The sequence below is a fragment of the Denticeps clupeoides genome, chromosome 20 (genome assembly GCF_900700375.1).
Source record: "Denticeps clupeoides chromosome 20, fDenClu1.1, whole genome shotgun sequence".
Taxonomy (NCBI): Eukaryota; Metazoa; Chordata; class Actinopteri; order Clupeiformes; family Denticipitidae; genus Denticeps; species Denticeps clupeoides.
The window spans coordinates 12,239,604-12,253,106 of NC_041726.1; the positions used below are offsets into that span (position 1 = coordinate 12,239,604).

General features: G+C 49.7%; 1 protein-coding gene across 5 annotated transcripts in view; it reads left to right on the plus strand.

Moving 5' to 3' along the window:
• The first annotated feature begins 5,233 nt into the window (after positions 1-5,233).
• pou2f2a (POU class 2 homeobox 2a) overlaps positions 5,234-13,503 on the plus strand; it is a 36,530-nt gene continuing 28,260 nt past the window's right edge. For all 5 annotated transcript variants that reach the window (XM_028963690.1, XM_028963691.1, XM_028963692.1 and 2 more), the window contains exon 1: positions 5,234-5,536. In XM_028963690.1, coding sequence (XP_028819523.1) covers positions 5,437-5,536 — 100 coding nt within the window. In that variant the 5' untranslated portion in view covers positions 5,234-5,436. The remainder of the gene's footprint in view (positions 5,537-13,503) is intronic.

Here is a 13,503-nt window from a genome sequence, read left to right on the forward strand (position 1 = left end):
CATGTTGGAGAATATTTGCCTTTCTGTCTCAGCAGGAATCAAATAAATGAGGATAAAAAAATCCTAAATTGTGTCTTTGGGTAAATAAAGTTACATTGAAATAGACTCACATTTATTATTCATATTCTTTCTTGTGTAGTTTTAATTCTTATCTTATCAGAGTCTGTGAGGCATTTTATTTTTAAAAAATCACCTCCAGATCATCTCTCCATCACTCCCTGTCTGAGCCTCTTTCCCACTTGGGTCTCTTTCACGGTTTTGTTCTCACAAGATGAACGGAGCTGAGACGTCTTTGTAGAGCTCCTACCGATTCTGTTTTGGGGTGCATTGTGTGCATTATGCACATTATTGTGTCTGATCCCAATGACCAGCCCATGAAAGCAGTCTAAGTCGTGCAAAAATAAAAAGCATTGCATGAAAAGGTCACGCATGTGCACATCTCGCGTAACATTACTTACAAACTCCTATTTGCACCGGGCAAATTTTTTTTGCAGAAAGACTGCGGCACCAAGAACGTCTTGTGGCTTTATTCCTGAGGCGCGCTGTGAAAAGTGGATGTGACGTTGGTGAAACCGTCCAAGTCCCATTTTGCGCCTGTCTCAGCGCCATTAAAATAAAGCCCCGTGTCTCCGTCTCACTTAATCACACTCAGCCAGAACCCCCCGATGCCGCTCCACGCCCCCCTATCACTGCAGGGTGGTGCTTGATCCTGTCCCGTGCGGCCGAGGCGCGGCCAGGAAGCCCGGCCCTGACAGCGGCGGGCCGGCTTTCCCCTCGCGGGGAGTCTGTCTGGCGCGATAGCGCTCCCCCCCACGCCACCGCATTAGGCCGAGGCAGGCCGGGCCGCCGCATTAGCGCCACGCCAGGCTAAGCTAAGCTAAGCCCGGCGCCGCGGCCCATTTATTCCCAGTGACGGCCCTCTTCCACGAAGCGGGCGCGGTGTGAGCCGGCCCGCTGAAACGTTCTAGAACCGCCGGGTGTGGAAAAGCTTTCAGAGGGAGAAAAAGGGGGGAAAAACGTCCCATTTCATCCCTTTTCCCCACCGGATAAAAAACAGGTGTAATACCAGCGTTATCAGCCTATGCAAAATGTCCAGAAAAGCTCCCCTGTAACAGGCTTTGGCGTCGTGCTGGTGGAACCAGATGTCAGTTGTTGTGGATATGAGTTACGCTGCCAATCCACAGGTAGGTAGGAGGCGTTTAAAGGCGAATGCTGCGCCCGCCGCCGGGGACCGGGCCTGCCGGTGAGCCGCGGCGCCGACGCTGATGGCTTCATTGATTGCGGACGCCGCATGATGATTGTGCGTTAATTACTTCCAGCGTTTCTTTACGCCGCTTGATGTGTTGCCTCCGGAACGGCGGCGACGATGGATTCGTATGAGAGGTATTGGCAGGGGCCGAGCCGGGTATTGACGATGTGTCAGCATTGTTCATTAAGCCACCCTCGGGGACACGGCGCAGGGGAGGGGGGACCTGCAGAGGGGGACGAACTGATCATTTAATTCCGCGCACAGGCGGGGCCCTCGGTTTGTCGACGAGCAGACGCGCACGTTGCGGTTTTAAGCCACCGCTGTGGCGGAATGTCGGTGGGCCGCGCGGGGTTGTTACCGCGGCGAAGAGGAGCTGATATAATTGTAAGCTGGTATTGATTGGGGGCGCCGTGTTATTGATGAGCGAGAATTTAATTCAACCAACTCGTTTGTCAACATGACACTGGCATTTAACAATGAACTCCCTCTTTATCGCTCCCTCGCACGCATAGTCTCTGTTTCACACACACACACACACACACACACACACCAAGATACAGACACTGTGTTTTTTTCATCTTGCTCTTTCACAAGGGCACCAGCCTGGACCGCTCCCTCCGTATTCATCTCATATCATCCATCTAATTTACTCTGATTCGTCAGCACGTACGTTGGCTCTGCAGAATGAGCTCGTTTCCGTCTTCTCACCAGACTCCCGACATTATCCACACCTCCACAGTCGTGGGTCATTTCTGTCGTTTTGTACGGGTCATTTTTCCGCTCGTGTGAAATGGAGTCCGCCTCGTTCGGTTCAGGCAGCCCGCTGCTCTGTCGTCACCTCGCTTGAGATTGTCTCAAATGGTATACAACACCAAATAATATTCATAAAACTTTCCACAATGAAAATAAGCTGTATTTGCACCAAAAAACGTGCCTCTGCGTGTTCAAGTGTAACGCTTTCCAGAACCTTCTCTGAAGATTCTGACATTTGCAGTGTAAATAATGTTTATTGTGTAACATAAATTTCACTTACATAATCCCTTCTTATGCATGCATTTATTAAAGTCTGGAAAAAACAACATGGTCAGACCCGGACAGTGAATGTGTGTGTGTGTGTGTGTGTGTGTGTGAGAGAGAGAGAGTTTGGTACAGAAATTCAGATTGTTTTTTTTTTTTTTTTTTAATTCAGAACTTTTTAGGCCTCTGCATCTAAAATCCATTTTGGACATATCGACCACTATCCAAAGCCCATCTATAGGGTCAGTGTGTCATATGAACCCCGAATACAGCCAATACACCCCGAAATCGACAAAGGAAGTGGTGTGTGTGTGTGTGTGTGTGTGTGTGTGTGTGTGTGTGTGTGTTTTGTGGGGTTCTCTCAACCATCTTCAGTCCAAACACCTTTCCTCCATCCCCTCCCGCTCTCCCAAAGACGCGCAAAAACACACTATATTCTACAAGAAATAATTGCTTTTGTCTGGAAGGAGTTTGGATGGAGGGGGGCTCTGAGCGCGCGCCCTCTCTCGCAGGGGGGCTCGTGAAGGACAACTAGTCGCTTCTACCCCCCCCCTCCCGCATCCCTCTATTTTCTCCTTCTTCTTCCTCTTCTTCTTCTCCTTCATTCGCCGGACACGCGGATGTCATCTGTCAAATGGAGAGGGGCGCAGGGAGCGGATGGGGAGCGATGGAGAGAGATGGGGACAATAAGCGCCGCGGAGCCGTCGCAGGGTCTCTGCAGGGGAGAAAAAAATATTTAAAAAATGGAATGGGACATATTACGTTTACGTGCAAAAAAAGAAAAGGGAAAGAATGAAAATGTGATATACACCGCGCTCAATGTCCGTAACCGAAGGGCCACATAATGAGGCTCTGAGGTGAAGGTTTTAAACTCTGAGACACCTTTGTCCCTAATATTGAAATGGCCGTGCTGCAGTGGAGTTGAAACAGCCAATCAGGGCCACGGTGTAAATGACACGACCAATCAGAGCCCGGCGCGGGACACCTAATTTGCATATTCCTGTTTCACGCAGGTCGGGCGCGAAAACGCGGCTAATTAGTTATCTTGATTAGGAAATGTTGGAAATGCGCGGATTTCGAGGGAGATTCCGAGGTTTGACACAACCCGAGCATTAAATGGAAACTATCTGACATTATTTTACGAGGTAAGGTGACAATTAAAACTAGGCAGAGTAAAAAAAAACCGGTTTAAGATGGTACGGCTAAGCAAAGTTTACGAAAGACAGCTGGCCGCAAAAAAAACATGAATAATTTAGAGTACTGGCGGTCAAATTCATTGTTTCCCGGTGTTTTGTTCGAGAGAGAGAGAGAAGAGGAAGATGAAGAGGGCGGTGTAACTCCGCGTAAAGACGCCTATAAAATAATTAACATCACGCTCTTTAAAAATTAAATTCACACGCCGTCATTAGCGGCGGGTCGGGGCGGGGCAGGGGCGGGGCATCGCGCGCGCGCGCGCTCGCTCGCCACGTCGCGCGGCCCCGCGACTGATCGATAACTCATTAAAAAATATTTTCGGCGCAGCGGCGTATACGGAGGGGATGGGGGAGGTGGAGAGAGAGGGAGAGAGAGAGGGGGGGGGAGAGAGAGAGAGAGAGAGAGAGAGAGAGAGAGAGATCAAGCGCCGCGCTTTCGATTTTTCTCGTATTGACTGCGATGTTTAGCGCATAGATTTTTCTATTTAAAAAATCCATGTCGGCAATAATCTAGAGTGTAAGTGCGCGGCGCGGATTGCGGCCGCGGTGTAACGGGAGAGAGATGGAGGCGGGCCGGGGGACGAGGCTCCAGATCGCGCCCCGCCGCCAAACTTTAACGCAGAATAAAGCCGAATATCTCTCCTTTCCAAAAGCACGTTCCCGTCATCCATCGCAATACACCGATTTAACGTTATGATTCGATGTAATAAATATGGGAAATTTCACGTGCAATAAGAAAACGTGCAGCTGCATCCCCTTTATTGCAATCAGGCCGTCTAGTAGTATTAGTATTAGTATTAAATACTTCAAAGTGCATACAGGTACTCCATTTTATGAACTGGACCCTCCGAACACTGACGCGCGCTAAATACTCCCCGGATGCGCGCAACTATTGTGTAAGACAATCGATTCAGTGTGTGTGCGTGGGGGGGGGGGCGACACAATTATCGGTCATTACAATGAAACGTAATCAGGAGATCAATACAGAGGATGGAATTAGTGAACGGGAGAGAGAGAGAGAGAGAGAGAGATGGGGAGAGGGAAGAAGAAGGAGGAGGAGGAGGAGGAGGGGTTGGGGGGTAAAAAAAAAGTGGGTGGGGGGAGAAGCCCCCGCTGCTCCTCTCGCCTGCGTGTTGCACACGGCGACGCCAGAGCGCTTTCACGCCGCCGGGAGAATCGGACCGAGCGACCGGGGTTCCCAGATCTAAAAAAAAAAAAAAATAAGAATTTCACTAAATTTAAAAAAAAAAAAAAAAGGCGCCGCGCCGCGGGGACGCAGGGACAGGCACGCAGACGGACGGCGGGACATGGTCGCGTAACGGGTACCGTCTTCCCCACTGCTTGATTAATCTATTGGCGTGATTAGCGCGCGGAGGGGGAGGGGCGTGCGGCGGGACGTCGGGCGCGCGCTTTCGGCCCCGGTACGCCGACGTTTTTTACTCTGAAAGATGCCGCTTTGTGTGCACGCGTGCACGGGGAGACCGGCGGCGAGGCGGCCGGTGACCAAATATTAGAACCAAATACGGCGTGCGTGTGTGTGTGTGTGTGAGAGAGAGAGTGTGTGTGTGTGTGTGTGTGTGTCTTTTTTTAAGCAGATACCAAAGCGACAAGGCCGCCGTGACGGCGCGACAAGCCGCGGGCTGCTCGTCACCATCATAATAATAATAATAATAATAATAATAATCATTATTGTTATTGTTATTATTATTTCAGCATTAGTACCTTGCCTTACTCGCGCGTTATCCGCACTCGGGACGCCAGCCTCGGGTACAAGTACGGCGGGGTTCTCCAGGCGCGTCCCGGCCGTCCGTCTGCGCGCCGGACAGATGCGGCTCCCCGCGACGCGCGGCCACGGCGCACCATGTAAAGACGGCGAGCGCGACGCTTAAAAACACGCCACAAGAGTACAAGAAGAAGCCAACAACAACAACAACAACAAAAAGGGGGTCCACGTCCAACACCCGACGACTGCGGACCATGTTCGTCCCGCTGCCGGTGCCGCTGGTCTTTCAGAGAACCGCGTCCGACTTCAGCGCCTGGCGACTCAAGTCCCCGCTGGCCCTGCGCTCCAGCAACGGTGAGTTTAAATCTTTTATTTCTTAAAAAAAAATGTCCATTTAAATGTCCAGAAGAGAGAAGTTGAGGTGAAAACCGCGAGCGTAACGCGCGCCGCCGCCGCCTCTCCAAAAAGTACCCGGGAAGGCGCGAGCCATTTTGGGGTTTTTTCGTGCGTCTTTTCCGACCGGAGCCGATAAAGCGAAGGATCGAATCGCTCGCCGACGCCGTCAGAATCCTTTCCGAAGTCCGTCTAGAGACATCTTTTCTTATTTGCCTAATTTGTTTGTTGGCGTGAAGAAAGTTCTGCTGAGTCGATCTAATGTCGGTTTCGATACCGGGTGACTTTTCCCCCCGTGTCGTTAGTACAGATTTATAAATTTATTTTGATCTGGTTTGTATTTGAACTCCCGAACCTCCGTCTCCATCTGTCTTCTCCTGTCTGTCCCCGCGCCTCTCGGACGGTTGAGGGAATATTCATGGTAATTTATCGATCTCTCGGCCTGAAAATCGATAGCGGGGCCGCGGGAAAATGGAGCGAGGGATGGGGTGCGAATTTGGCGACGAGTGCCGCGGATATAATGGTGTTACTTCTTTTTTTTTATAAAAAAGTCTGTCGGTTGACTAGATTATGTAAATGGAAACATCTGGTTTGCAGCTAAATGCAAATGAGGCGCGTGGGTCCCCGAAATGACGCGCATGTCCCCTTATTACCAGGAAGTTCGAAGTTCGCTTTATTATATCTGTATATATGTATGTATATGTGTGTGTGTGTGTTTGTGTGTGTGTTTTATTGAAAGGGAATACCCCCCTTTTTATCTGGCGTTTTGTGAAGGGAGGTCGGGGGACGGGGGACGGGGGACGGGGGCGGGGACGCGGCCCAGTCTCTCCTCCACCGAAGCGGAAATTTGCGGATGACAGATGGGCGCAACGTCCGCGGTAATATATACATGCTAAGTACATGTCATCAGAATAAAAGAAAAGAACAGAAAAACCGGCAAGTCAGGTGTCCCCCAAATTACATCACCCCCAAAAACACCGCTGGCGTTTCTGCCAGTGCAGAAAGGCCAAAACAGGACGTTTCCCCTGCGGGATCTAAAAAAATGAATGTACATGACATGTTATGTTAATTTAGGCCTAATTAAAACGTATAAAACTGAGGCCAGACTGTGACTAAACTGCGGCCAAACACGGTTGTTTTGCTGGTTAGCCGTCTTGACCAGCGTTAACCGTCGTTTCTGGTGTGAGGCCAGCCCAGCGATGTCCAGCAAAACAGCGCAAGTGGTCTCATTAATTCAAATTATTTTCTTTTGTCTTTTGCAAAAAGGGACAAAAGTGAGACATCTCGAGAGCGCCTGTAGATCACCCCCGCAGGAAACGTTCTGCTTGCCGAGAGGGACAGGTGCAGTGTCCCGGCGTGCTCTTGACCTGATCCACTTACTTCTACAGAGGTGGAGGCAAGGCCAGGCGATGAAGTGTCGGCGCAAAATGGCGGCAAAGTTACCCGTTTAGGTCCGATTTAGCCGGTGCTGCACCTTGTGTTATGGCTGCGCTTTTACCGTGGACGATGTCCAACACAACACACGGCCTCGTGCTTGAGAGGTCCTCTTGCCGTGGGAATTACAGCCACCAAGGTGCTTGACATCAGCTGGTTAAGTGATGACACTGGCCTGTAGGACACTCCTGTCACCACGAGCTCAGCCGCCTGGTGATACCAGGAGGGTCTGACGTTGAGAGTGCTCGGTTTGGAGCAAAGGATGCTGGGTAGAAATCGTTCGTTTCAATCCATTCAGGACGCACACTGATATGATGGGCGAATTTTGACAGGCCGCCGAACCCGCAGCCCTCTAACCGCGGAGCTAAACGGCCGGGCGATTGCTTTTCAGCAGGCGCGCCTTTTGAAATTGGCAGCGAGTGGCCGGCCACGGCTCTGCCCTGACTCGCTCGCCTCTGTTAAACATAACCTCCGGAACGCTGGAAATGGTGCCGACACCTCGTGGCGTAGTGGTCCTTGACAGGCCGCGCTCGGCACGTCCCACCCTGCCTGTCAGGCCCACCGTAAATGTTTTATGTCTCCGTCTCTCCGTTGCGTGCGAAACCGAGAAAAGCGAACTTGCAAAATATCCACAAATAAATTCTAAATGCACCTCATTTACTGACGTGCTTACGGTCCGAAATTGAGGTAAAGACCACGTGTACCTTTACTTTTAAACGCACTTCATGCTTTTAGTATTAAACGTAATGAATTAATGCAGACGTGGCGGATTCGGCGTCGATATTGGTAACATAGAGTTCTAGTTGTAATGTGAGGGTTAACGTACGAATGCTGGATGGGTCCGGGTGGCAACGTACCCTTTACCATTTCTCCAGGACTAATTAAAACTCTCGTTATGAAATATTGCAATCTTATTGCGGCTGTTGTGCTGTTTCAGATATTATTTTGAGGAGGAAAATGGCCGATACTAATACACGCGTTTTGAATGTACTTAAAACACTAACATATTTGTCGTTTTCAATATACTTAATGTAATCGTATACTTTTAGTACTAAATGTGCTTAATGTGCTAATATGCTAATGTACCGAAGTAATAAATGAATAGGATAAACCCGATGAGACTGTGTTTTAAACGTAGCTATATAATGTTGGCAATAGTTTATTCGCGCTGTCCGGCGGCAGGTCTGAGGTCCCGATTTCGACGCGTGGCATCATCTGCTTACGCACCAGCGGACCCACCACCTCCCCCGACCCCCCTGCAATTTTAATTCCGAAAAGACGTCTGTTATTGGGCTGGGGGAGCGAGTTGGCCGCCCCGAGCTGAATTATGAATGGCGGGCGGTGCGTGGGTGCGTGTACCTGGACTGGTTATTACAGTCATTATTACAGGTGTGTGTGTGTGTGTGTGTTTTACTCCGCTGATGTGAATTAACAGGTGGGCGCTGTCAGAGATGTTTTTAACCTTGCGCCGTTATTGATCAGGGAGCATCGACTCCTCGGCCCATGTGCGCTGGGTGTGTGAAGGAATGCTGATCGTGCGAGTGTGTGTGTGTGTGTGTGTGTGAGAGAGAGAGGGGGGAGAGGGAGCGCATGCATCCGTGTGTATAGATCGGATTTAAAGCAGAGCGTTGGCGAGTCCCAGTGGTAACGTGATTGCGAATGACAAAATGTCCACCAGGGTTTGTTAGGGACATAATAGGGAATCAATAGACACAACAGAGATGTCAATACTACATGCTTTATTGCATTAAGCTACCTCTCCCATCCTCCGAAAACCTCTGTCTGTCTCTCACACACACACACACTCACACACTCATCAATTGCTCTCCCGTTGTTGTTCACGTAGATAATAAACCGATCGGAGACCAGAATGCCGACATAGATCAGTTGATTCGGACGCTTTTCAACTCACAGCACAGACACTGTAGGTGCTACCAAAGAGAAAAAACGCACCCCGTTCCCGACCCGGTCAGCTTGCCGCACCACCCACGTTACCATGGAGACATTCATACTCCATTTAACATGCGGTAATAAAGACAAGTATAGGTAAGCTACATTGTGTCCTCTACCACTTTCCACCTCTGCAATATGGCTAAATTGGGCCCATTGTCACCCCAGCGCTGAATTTGACGGGGTGGGATGGCTTTTATGACGTTTTTTTTTGCGCGTGTCTCTGTGTGTGTTCAGCCATGTGTATAAGTGGACAATGCACGTTTGCCAAATGATAGGTGCTCCAATGCCAGCTCAGCGTGTCTCCTAGCCGCCTGCTAGCGTGAGCCAATGGTCATCGTTGCCACGTCGTACACACACACACACACACACACACACACACACACAGACAGAGACATACACACGGCAAGAGGAAGCCTCTCAGTGGGTTGCTGTCAGCATGAATCTGGAATGGAATTCTGTCCCATTCTCCTCTAATGGGAATTGGGAGACAGCTGGGCTATTCACCACATCGGGACGGCAGTGGTTCTTTTTTAAGGCCAATCAGGAAACACACACACACACACACGTACCTGCCCGATGGCTGTTTAGCCAGATACAGATGCCGCATGCACACGTTATCTCAATTTTCCTTTCCATTCACCCCAACAATGTACGCAGATATCTCCCTCGCTCCCGATCAAATCGCCACATAACATGGCCATCATATTCACAACACACACGCGCTACACACGTAATGTGGGTGTGCGAGTAACCTGTGGGTCAGACCAGGGTCAAGGTTTTTCTCACCTTTTAATTAAGCAGAATAATTAGATTTCACCCTGTACGCCGAGCGGCGGGGAGGAAGAGAGGAAGGCGGCTGGAGAGAAGCGGAGGGAGGCGGTGGGGGTCAGAGGAGAGGAGTGTGTGTGTCGCACAGTGTGATGTTATCCAGATTTTTGTCTCCTTCTTCACTTAAACTCTTCTTCGCGGGCCGGAGTGAAAAGGAAAATCCGTCTGGAGCGGGAGGGGGCGGAAGGTAGAGGCTCAGACCGTCATCAAGGGGAGGGAGAGGCCGAGAGCGGGTCGAGAGAGGGACGATCATCATGTGGCTGTTTAACAGCAAGCAGAGATTAAGCAGGAAAATGGAGGTTTTAATGCTCCAGAGCCAGAGGTGCAACACAACCCCACAGGAGCCGCTGGGCCCAGATCTAGCAGAATTCCGCATATGGCGTGAAGACAACCGGCATCGGAGCGGAGCAATTTAACACTTCACTAAATGAAGCAACTGTGGGTAGAAGGCATGGGCTCCACCTACCTAAGCAATGGCGACCGTATTTCATAGTCAGTTTGTCCTCAGCATACAGTTTCTCAATTTTTATATGGCACAGTACTGTACAGGCCTAAATGTTATATGCCTTTTGACACTGTGGATTATGCACCGTCTACAGACGTTTTGTTATTTTTGCCCCTTACGTTCTGTAAGGTTTAGCTGCATAGTGTAGGTTGATCTGCCTTGTCCCGGCATGTTCTCCGAATTTTCCAGAAAGCGATGACACGACAAGGCACTGTCACGTGGGCACAGTGACGAATTTGGCCAATTTTCCATGCGCGCTCTCCGACTTTTGGCCAGTTTATTTGTATGCCACCAGAGTTTGTGCACCACTGATACATTTAGGTAATAAAGTAGCTTAATGAAAACCTGGGGTCTGCCTGATTGAATTTCACCCTCTCCTCTGTGCGACCCCCCACCCTCGCATCTCAGTACTGGTGTTTTAGGGGAGATTTAGGTGCTCAATTTAATTTAGTGAAGGGGTTCTATGGAAATAAGGCATGTGTGTGTGTGTGTGTGTGTGTGTGTCCGGGACTCACTGCCCTTCCTGTGCCTGTCTTTGTGAGAGCAGGGGTGACTCCCAGGGTCCGATTGATAAATTTAATATCCCCTGAGCTCAAATGTATGCGAACAACACAAGGAACGTGGCAACAATGACACGGGGAGATAGATAGAGAGGGAGAGGGAGTGCAGAGAGAGTGTGTGTGTGTGTGTGTGTGTGTGTGTGTAATCTGTGTGTGTGTGTGTGATGGGGGGTCCGTTTTTAATAAATCTGAGTGCTTCAATCCCCTCAATGTAACCCCATTCCCCCCAACCCCCTTAAGATATACACACACATACACACATATACAGCGAAACACACGTATTCAAATGTGGGGGGGCTCCTACGGATGCATTTATAAATAAAAAAAAAATCAAACATATATTTTACCTGATTGTGGCACGCACACACACATACACACACACATGCACAAGCTTTCTTGCTCCTATTAATCTAAGAGATCGACCATGCTCATCTAACATAACCTCACCTCTGTTCCACTTATCGGGTTGTCACCAAACTGTGGAAGTCCTTCCCTGGTATACTTCGTATGTTTTTGTCATTGCTCGTAAATGGTGGCCATGCGTTATTCCATGAGAGAGTTTCAAAGATGGCCTTGCGTCCTGTGACGATTTAAGATAACCACCAAATCCCAACAGCCTATAAACATGAAACATGAAATTCTGTATTTACAACTGCGACATATTGCGCAAAGAATGCAAATAGTATGTAGATGTCCCCAGTTGGCCTCTTTCTCCAAGACATGCCCAGATCCACATTACCCTCCTCTGCCACATGTCTTCTTTGAAATTTTCCACACGCACATAAAAAGAATGACTGGCAGCCCCGCAATCCGTCTTGCACTTTCTACACGCACGCTGATGACATTTACCACTAGCTCACGCTGACGATGCTGATGTCCTGCTGTAATATCGCGTGGGTGCAGTAGGTGACCAGTCCACATACCTGTTGTACCCAGGTTCATAACGGCCACGGTGTATAGTGCGATTTGTTATGCGCTTCACAGTGTGTAGAAGGCATGGATCATCCGTGAGTTTTGTCCGTTAGACACAACTTTAAGAACGTCTGTTTCTCCTGAGGTGGGTTTTTTCTTTTGTGAAATTCACTATTATATTCATAATAATAATAATATAGACACAGCAGACACAGGCACCCACTGATACAGAAGCAAACATTTAAAGCTGCGTTCCCATTCAGGTTTAAGGGAGAAAAGCTATTTGGCCTTTTTTTCCCTCTCCTTTTCATTTCCCTGTCATCCTTGACATTCCCACCTTCCTTTATCCTCCACATTTTTTTGTTCCATCTCCTGAAATGAAATTAATCTGTTGTTCCGCACCCCTCCCTCCCACCCTGCGCTCACCCGTATCCGCCACCAGCATCATCCTCTGGCAGGGACACATCAGCCGAACCTCTCTATAGCGAATGTGAATCTGTTTAGAGGTACGTGTTATGCCTCTTTCTCTCTCTCACTCACACACACACACACACACACACTCACAATGTATGAACACAAGCATGCACACCTATACACCCACATGCACACACACGAAACCATTTCTAAGGTAACATCAACCCACCAAAAAAAAAAAAAAAGGCCCAAAAACACACTTGTAACCACTCTGACGGCGGAAAACTCCACACGTCCACACAACGCAGAGACTCACACTCGGCCCTGACATCCTGACAAACCGTCCTCGGGCGCTTTCTTCCAGGGCTTCAATCAAACGCGCCGATACGAATCTGGGCTCCTGCAGGCGGCTTCACTGCAGGCAACAGCTCCTGCGCGGCCCCCGCCCTGCCCGCCTCGCAGGCATATTGCTGCGCACGGAGGATGGGCCGTCTTCTAATTAGTTTATCTGCCATTGTGTGCCCGAACTGTACGAAGCGGGCCAGGTGAACGCTCCGCCACTCACTCCGCTCCCTCCTGTCTTCCCCGTACGCGGGATGAATATGGTAAATACGGCACCGGCCGGCCGCTGATTACCCCGGGGGATTGGTGCGTTGGGAAGAGCGCCTTGCTATTCAAGGCCCACAGTTTACCTGACAGGCTAGCCTGGCTAATCCAGCCCGGAAGACAAATAGCCGTCTCGGCGAGCCACGTTAGCGTAGCTGACCCCCCGCGCCCCCGCATGGGCCGCTTCAGGCTAATGGGAGCCTCGCTGACGGAAAAAAAAAAACCCGGGTGACCGCGGGCTGGTTAGCATATTATGCTAAGGAGCGTGCCGCATATCTTATTAGCTCATCCTTCTTGTAGGGCCTCGACGATTCCCCCCCTTTTCTTCCCGCCGGAGTAAGTCAGGTGTCGGGTGGCGGGTGATTTTTCACGCGGAGGCGCCGGCGGAAGCCGTTCCTGGCCTGCCTTCAACTGAAGACGGTCGAAAGCGTGCGTTTGCCGGAGCTGGAAAAGTAAAAACGAATAAAAAAGTTGTCTCAGTGCTCGTTACGAAGCAATATAGCGTAAGGATGGTGAACACAAAAGATGGTTTATGTAACACTGTGGGTGAAGTAAAATCCTTTTTCCCAATTGTACGGCCTTTTCAGTCATGTGGGTGTGTGTGTGTGTGTGTGTGATCCATCTAATAGTCTCGGCTTATTTGCATGAAAGTGTGTTTCTGATCAAATATCTGCGGATGATAAACACTACAACAATATCAACAATATGTCGGGAAT